Here is an 8,300-nt window from a genome sequence, read left to right on the forward strand (position 1 = left end):
CTGCGCCACCGTCATCCTTTGCTCCAGAGACGCCAACATTATTCTTTATATAAATTAATGTTCCACTAATGAAAGTCATGGAGGCTAAGATGGAGCAGGCACATAGTTGTTATTGGTTTCTTGGGTCGGAATCAGTGCGCAGCAACATTGCCATAGAAGAGACGCAGGCTGGAGAAGAAGAACATAGGAGGAGGAAAATACAAAAATGTCCCCTTATTAAACAAATTAAAATGAATTATAACTTCCCAGCGACAATTGGCCAGCAAATGATCAAATCTGTAAAAAAATGCATAATTAAGGGACTAATTTGTTAATTTTTAAAGTCAAGTGTTGCAATTAACAAGAATCTTATAGTCATAGGACCAAAAGTGCAATTTTCTCTCAAGTAGCAGTAATATGTTTGAATATATTGACTATTTTTTAAATTATACATGTTTGCCCACATATAAACACTATATTCTGAACCAAAAAAATGCTTTCGTATAGTTACATGAGCCAATAAATGATATGATATAAGATCAAGTAGCAGTAATAAGTTTGAATATATATTGTTTTTAATTTATTTCAAAATATATTGTTTTTAATAATTACACATGTTTGATAAGATATAACCACTATATTCTGAGCAAAAAAAAAAGCCATCCTATAAATAATTATACATATTTTCAAAAATCTGAACATTATATTTTTCTGCTAAAAAACTATTTCTATATTTGAATTTGTCTAAATCTTTATGTTTAACAATACAGGTATAGCTCATAGGATTTGGTTGTAGCACAATGTGTAATGTTAGTCCCAGCATGTATGGGACTAACATAATAACAAAAAATCCAGCAGCACCATGTTGCAGGTAAGTGCCATTTAAATTTAAACTCGTCCTATTAGGATGTATGACTTTTATTAAGCTTTTTTACTTTATATTAAAAGTAGCTTTGTTAATACCACCATTCAAATTTGGATTTTAACTATAAATATAAATGTTAACGAATTAATAGTTAACCTTTGTATAAATACTGCTAGAAATCAGCGATTTTTCAACTATTGGGATGTGACCGGAAATCACCAAAATCACGTCAAAAACCACTATTCCACCCAAATTTCCGACCACTTATAGAATACGGAAAAATGCTCATCAGTATTTTCGACCACTGCATGGGGTGGTCGGACAATACCGACGACAAAAATAGTGGCATCAGAATGTTTCGTCGCATAGAAAACTTGGCTGTCTAGGAATTTCCGACCACTAGGTGGTCAGAAATTCCCACAACCAGTGTCAAAAATAATTTTTTTTAAAAAATTGCTTGCTCTATTAATTTAATGCATATTATCTACCATACAATAATAATTTTAAAATAAATAGTACTTTTATAACAATGTAACATCACCAAAAACAAGCAAATTTAATTGAACATAAAAGGTTATCTAACTTCAAATTTCAAAATGTAGTAGCTACTTCACATTTCAGCTACTTCACACTTCAAAAAATAGTAGCTACTTACAATTCTTAATATTTTTACATTAGGATCACAAGTTCTAACAAGTACTTAATCAAACACTACGATGAAGATTGTGTATCATCACTAACGTTGAGATTATCTAACCCAACAACACTACTTTGATTGCTATTAGCTGTAGGAGCAATAGATTGTAACAGCTCCGGATGTGCACAATATATACCTTGGAGCAACTCCATAATCTTCTTATTTTGCTCTAAAATCTCCTTGTTGGTTTGCTCCAAGTGTTCAATTTTTTTGTCATAAGCTACATTTGATGATGATTCTCCATGTCTTGAATTCTGCTTTGCCACCTCAGGAAAGTAGTGTTGGGTATCTGACCCAAACCCAAACACATAACCTCCCTTCTTGAGACCACCTGCTGCCTCATACCATGCAGTTGCTTGATCAAGTTCTGGTTGATTTTGTTGTATTTGACTTACAGTTTCCTATATTGATAGACAATTTTTTAAAACTCATATATTAACAAATGTTCAATAATAAGAAAGCAAGTGTAATATCAGCATTTCCAACTTAATTACAAATCTAAATTTACCCTATCTTTGGCCCAATTTGCAGTTTTTATTTTAGTTACATTATGGCACATGATACAATGGCAGTGCATATTTTACTCATTTCTGCTTTTCTACAAAATTTAATCCACAGTAGGTTCCAAAACATGCCACCCTAATTGTTGTTCTCATATAAAGTAACATATTTTGAAAGAAAGTTGCCTCCCCATAATAAGACAGCAATACCATTAGAGATTAAGAGCATAGCAAGACAGCAATACCATTAGAGATTAAGAGCATAGCAAGGAAAGCCAACCAAAAAAAAAAAAAAAAACAGTAGTACAACAAGAGCAATCTGCTACAATGCAACATCTATTACAGAAAAAAAGTATATTCACCAAGGTGCAAAACTGAAACCATTAGATTCATGCAAAACCAACCCATAATATTAAGTCAAGAATGTACTTAAAGGATATCATACCAAGGGAGTACCAACCATTATACCAGGAAAGTAATGATATAAACAATCAAATAAAAAAATCAGAGAACAACAGTATGCATTTACTCCATACTTAACTCCTATTTTCATTTACTGTTATAGTGCTATTTTCTCTTTACTTATTTCCAAATACAAAATTATTACCAATATGCATGATGCTGCTTATAACTACAACATAGTTTTATACTTAATGATGAAAGATTATAGGAATTTAGACTCTTACCATTACTTGTTGAGCTCTTTTGCACACAAACTCATCGGTCTTTTTGCGTTTGTGTGTGGCTTGAAACAAAACTGCATGTGACGGCTCCTCTCCAAGCTTTTTTCTCTATCCAACATTAATAAACCAAACATTAATGTTGTTAAATCTCTATCCAACATTAATAAACCAAACATTAATGTTGTTAAACTTTAAACTTATTTAGATATTACAAACATTAATGTTGTTAAACTTTAAACTTATTTAGATATTAATTATTAAAATGTTGTTAAACTTTAAACTTATTTAGATATTAATTATTAAATGACTTACTAATCTTCGCCTATGTTCAGTAATTGGGATTGAACCTCCAGTATGCAACGAGGGTCCCATTCCCCCGCAATCTGAATTTCTATTTTCCTTGTTCTTCTTGGATAGCTTTTTGAATTCTTCCTTGTCCCAAAGGCTTTGATACTGAGCCAGAACCAGCTTAGACATCCATTTCGGTCGTGATTTACCTTTTTCCAAGTTGGCACGCACTTGGCACAACGTGTCGGAAAGTCTTCTGGCAGCAATACTCTCATATATTTTCCGAATGACTGCTTCATCTTCTGGATTCCATTTACATAATTTCTTTGATAAAATTAAAAAAAGAAAATAAAACAATTAGCAAACATAAGTAAGAACTCTTGTCCCAATTGCAGTTATAACGTAATTTACCTTATATTCATTAAACCAAATATCCTTCATACTTTGAGGTGCCCCTTTGAACGTCTTGACAGCCTCAGGGAAGTATCGAGTAATGCTTTCTGTGATTTTTCGATGCCCATCATAAGGTTCCAACCTAAAACAAGAATGGCAAACTCAATATATTGATGTTCATCATGATTATAATTTCATTTAACTCACATTAAAATATGTATGCTTTAAATGAATGTTTTAAGACTTACGCTTTCATGCCAATTGGACGAATGAAGATCCTATCGTCGTTTGGATCCAGATTGTGCGTTGGAGGTGTTGTTGTCATATTCAAGGTAGGTGATCCTCCTTCCAAATCAGCTGCATTTGAAGTAGGCGATGCCGACATAGTACACTCCAAATCACTATCATGCAACTGCCGGAGTTGTGTTGGAGGTTGGGGCATCAAACTTTTACTCTTTTTCTTTGAGTTACGTTGCGGCATAACTCAGGCTATTAAACCACACAAAACATAGAAAATAATAGACCGTTCCAAAATAAAATCTAAAAGACCTAGCAGTACAAATTGATGTTATATATGTAACTAATACCTTTGTCTTATACCCTGTAAAAAAATGGCCACCCCAACAATGTAATAAGTGTTTCTCAAAGTGCAACCCTATCAAAGTATAAAGCTAATGTCAAGTTGTGCTGGCAAGATAGCCTCAAGATAGCATATTACCATCAGGATGTGCGGGAAAAAAACAATACGTGGGTTAATTATATCAAAAATATAATTAAAATGGTTTATTCAAATAATTTACATCTAATAATTTTAATTATAACTAATTAACTAGATGGGTTAATCCACTTCATTGCTAGAATGCCCTTTGACCTAAGTATACATCACACTTTGTAGGTAAGAAACAGTGCCACCAGATTCCCATATTTAAATTATGCATAAGCTATATATTCCATTGTGGAAACATTTAAGATGCATTCAACTGAATGATTTCTTGTATTATTATCAAGAAATGGCAATAGGAATGGGCAGCCAAGTTTACAAAATCAAGAAATGGCAATAGGAATGGGCATTCCACATTTCCACGCACCCTTTTCTCCCTCTTAACACATCAAAATCAAAACTTTACAAAATGGGCAGCCAAGTTTTCCACATTTATAGCAGAACACAGGAGAAACTTGAAAAGAAAAACAAGAAAATTACCCTTCTTTGATACGATTGCCTTTTTTCCTCAAACCGGAATCTCCTCTTTAATCTGGTAAAATATTTCTCATGAAACTTCAAAAGACGGAAATCTATGAATACATGTAACACATCAGAGATAGGGTAGAGAGAGAAAGTAAGCAAAGAGGTGGCAACAATGGAAGCAATTGAGTAGTCATAGCAGAACCAGCACTATTCCAACATGGTGCATCATGGTAGCTTATGTATATACAAGAACTTTTCTACCCGGAATTTGAAACCACAATTTCTAGACACCCTCTTTTTGAAACCACAATTTCTAGAACTTTTAGAACCCAAAATATGTCAAAATTCTGTAGTCATGCATATTATTTGACACTGACCAGAACTCATTTTGCTCAAAAAAACAGAGATGTGTGCAGATTTTTTTGATCCAATGGGCTGAACATTTGTTCATAAATACTGCTGAAAAAAAAACATACACATGAGTAAAGTAGCCATCTTCTTCAAATTTAAATTCCCTTTAAAATAGTCACTTTGGTTAGCAAGAATTGTGCACTCTCATTTATGAAGAGATGTTTTTAATTAGGTCAGTCTGATGAGTATGACCTATAATTAGATAAAAATTCCCTTTAAAATGATTTCTTGTGAACGGAACAAAGTATAAAATGTTCTTTTTATTAAATTTTAGTAATTCTAATCATGTGGAATTTATTTCAAAGCAAACCAAACGACCCGTGAAGGGGGAAATTTCAAGAAACAGAAAAAGCATCAAACCCTAATTGCGAAGCAAACTGTTCTGCAAAAACATCCACTGCAGTCTGCAGCAGCAAATCCCTAGTTGAAGTTCAACAAATACTTGATTTTCCAATATATCAAAAATTCTACCTAAGAAAACAGGTTCATTGCTTATTTCTTTAGAAAATATGTGCAGGATCTAAAGAAATAAATAACAGTGAGTAATGTCCAAAAACAGCAGAAAGGTCAAACCTTCAAATGGGTTGTTGCCGGTGCATCGTTGCCGGAGCGTCGTCGAGTGAGAGCAGAATAAGGAGTTGTGTTGTTGCAAGTGCGCCGTCGAGTGAAGGCAGAAAAAGGAAAATTTGGGATTATGGGGTTAGGGATTACAAGAGAGCAGAGTGAGGGGAGGAGGGAGTGAAAAAGGAAAATTTGGGGAAAAATGAGAGGGGCTGAAATTTTGAGGCGAAAATTTTGCTATGGCACCTTCTTTTTTTTTTTCTTTTTTTTTTTTTTTTTTGCAACTATGGCACCTTTTCTTTTGGAGCAGTAACTTAGTACGAGTTCACAAAATAAATAAATAAAAATAAAAAATAGGAGTTAATACCCAATGTAATTCTCCATTATAATGTTTTTACTCAATTAAGTCCTAAATAATTTGTTGTGTTTAATTTAGTCATCGGTTTTAATAATTTTACACAATTTAGTCTTTTGTTAAAAATTCTGTTAGTTGATTGTTAGAAATAGGATCATAATGATAATTTCTTATCATTCATCCCATTTGGGTTGATTCCTTCTTCTTTCCCTTATTAAGATCCACGCAGAAATGCAAATCTTTGTACACAAATCAACTTCAACCCTAAATAAATAAATATTTGGGTATGAAGATTTACATTTCTGCGTAGATCTTAATGAGGAGGAGAAGAATGAATCATTTCAAATGGGATGAAGGATGAGAAATTACCATTATGACCCTATTTCTAACTGTCCACTAATATAATTTTTAACAAAGGACTAAATTATGTAAAACCATCAAAGTCGATGACTAAATTAAGCACAAAAAGTCATTTAGGATTAAATTGAATAAAACCAGACTATATTGGGTATTAACTCAAAAAAATAACTCAGTAAGATTTTAATTTATTAATAAGTAAATAAAAGCACATATACTACATTGTAACAGAGTCAATAGTACTAAAAAAAATATAAAAATAAAAAAATAAAAGCACATATCAAGCACTAATTAAAATAGGCATTAAAATCATTTTAATTTAAAATCTAAATTAAAAACCACCCTTATCATTGTTGAATTGCAGTTTTCAAACAAATTGGCAATATTCTATAATACAATTCTGTATAGATTCCTAACTTAAAATTAGAATATTGAAGTCTTAATAAGATTTTATAATACAATTATATATAAATTCTTAACTAAACCATTATTTTACCCAAAACAACAGTATATAAACCCATCCCCTTCTCACGGGTATTCATCCAAAACTAAACCTAACATATTCTGCAACACACCATCTACTTGACATTCTATAGGTATAATTGTAAATATTATCATGCTAATTCTATTATTTGTATTTGTACTCATAATGATTACAGTTTTTTTTTTTTAAAAAAAAAAAATCAATGATGGTATACTCATTAATTAGTATAACTTCAATATCGTTATGTAAATATATCTATTGTATAATCTGTCCATCTATACTTGTATCATTGTATGTAATGTTGTGATTCTCATTATATTCCCCTATAATCTACACATTTTAGTTACTCTTAACTCCCTAATCTATGATTTTTGAATTTATGTTGTGGTTCCCATTATATTATTTCATAACATCCTTTATGAACATATTTTTTATGACACAAGGATATTAATAATGACAAATGTAGTAAAGTTAATTGATATTTACACACAAACTGTGGACTGGAGTCGTACAGTTAATGTCATTAAAAAAAACGAACAAAAAAAACGCTTTTGGAACGTTTGAGAAAAAGTATATGCACATCGTACTTGAGGATGAAACAGTAAGTAAATAGTAATATTTCTCCCTTTATTATTATTATTATTATTATTATTTTATTTTTATCATTATTAGTATTGTTATTATTATTATTTTTATGAAGATGCTCTCATTCACCACCAACATCATTGTAAATGTTATATCTAAATGCAAGGAACTCAGATTCAATCAATAGTGTTTGATAATGACATTGGAATGTATGATATCTCTTTACAAATCAACAAATGGTACATCATCTCAAATGTCATTGTCAAACCTGCCCGAACGAACTATAAATTAAAGTACTTGATCACAAATACAATTACACATGAATTTTAAATGGTCAGACCGGTGTCCAAACAGGTGACAATGATGACATGCCATTTGCTCCCATGTAAGTGGTTTATTTGTTTTTACTTATTTTAGTTGCAATTTTGCTATTTACAATTTGGTTATGTTTTTTAAAAATATACAAGATCGAGACTATTTCTTTGATTTTTATTAATTTAGCATTTTTTTTCTCTCTCATTATTATATGACTACTTTAACCAATTAAGGAACACTAATTTAAAAATACGCATTGGGCATTGGTTTAAACACGCAAGGCGCGTGTGATAACTAGTTTAAAATAATAAGGATACAGATGGAAAAAAAAGTTGTTACTACCTTATTTTTTTAAACGCTACCTAGGCTATGTTTGGCAAATCTAGTTGAAAAGATACCTGAAAGTTAAAAAATAGCTGAAAGCTGAAAAAGTATAAGCTAGAAGCTGAAAACTGAAGAGTTGTTAAGCTAACTGATTATACTTAAAAGTGTTTGGTAATATTAGCTTTTTGATAAGCTGATAAATGTAAAAAGACTAAAAATGACATCTTTATAAAATTTAAATAGTTTAAAATTTAAATAGGTTTGTTTACCTATTAAAATTCAACATTATGAAATGAACCTATTAACATAATCATGAT

At 31.2% G+C, this 8,300-nt stretch overlaps 1 protein-coding gene across 7 annotated transcripts; it reads right to left on the minus strand.

The window, feature by feature from the left end:
* Positions 1-1,381: 1,381 nt before the first annotated feature.
* LOC116023046 lies at positions 1,382-5,772 on the minus strand. 7 transcript variants are annotated; one of them, XM_031263995.1, is made up of 8 exons: positions 5,576-5,772; positions 4,607-4,658; positions 3,993-4,060; positions 3,654-3,894; positions 3,424-3,547; positions 3,037-3,336; positions 2,728-2,832; positions 1,382-1,942 (listed from the first exon to the last, which is right to left on the minus strand). In XM_031263995.1, the coding sequence occupies exons 4-8, from the start codon at positions 3,884-3,886 to the stop codon at positions 1,556-1,558; spliced, it is 1,149 nt and encodes a 382-aa protein (XP_031119855.1). In that variant the 5' UTR covers positions 3,887-3,894; positions 3,993-4,060; positions 4,607-4,658; positions 5,576-5,772; the 3' UTR covers positions 1,382-1,555. The 7 variants fall into 7 exon arrangements, with proteins under 7 accessions (XP_031119855.1, XP_031119858.1, XP_031119856.1 ...); XM_031263998.1 differs by having other exon boundaries at positions 4,607-4,681; XM_031263996.1 differs by having other exon boundaries at positions 4,607-4,698.
* Positions 5,773-8,300: the final 2,528 nt, after the last annotated feature.

Source organism: Ipomoea triloba, chromosome 6 (genome assembly GCF_003576645.1).
Source record: "Ipomoea triloba cultivar NCNSP0323 chromosome 6, ASM357664v1".
Taxonomy (NCBI): Eukaryota; Viridiplantae; Streptophyta; class Magnoliopsida; order Solanales; family Convolvulaceae; genus Ipomoea; species Ipomoea triloba.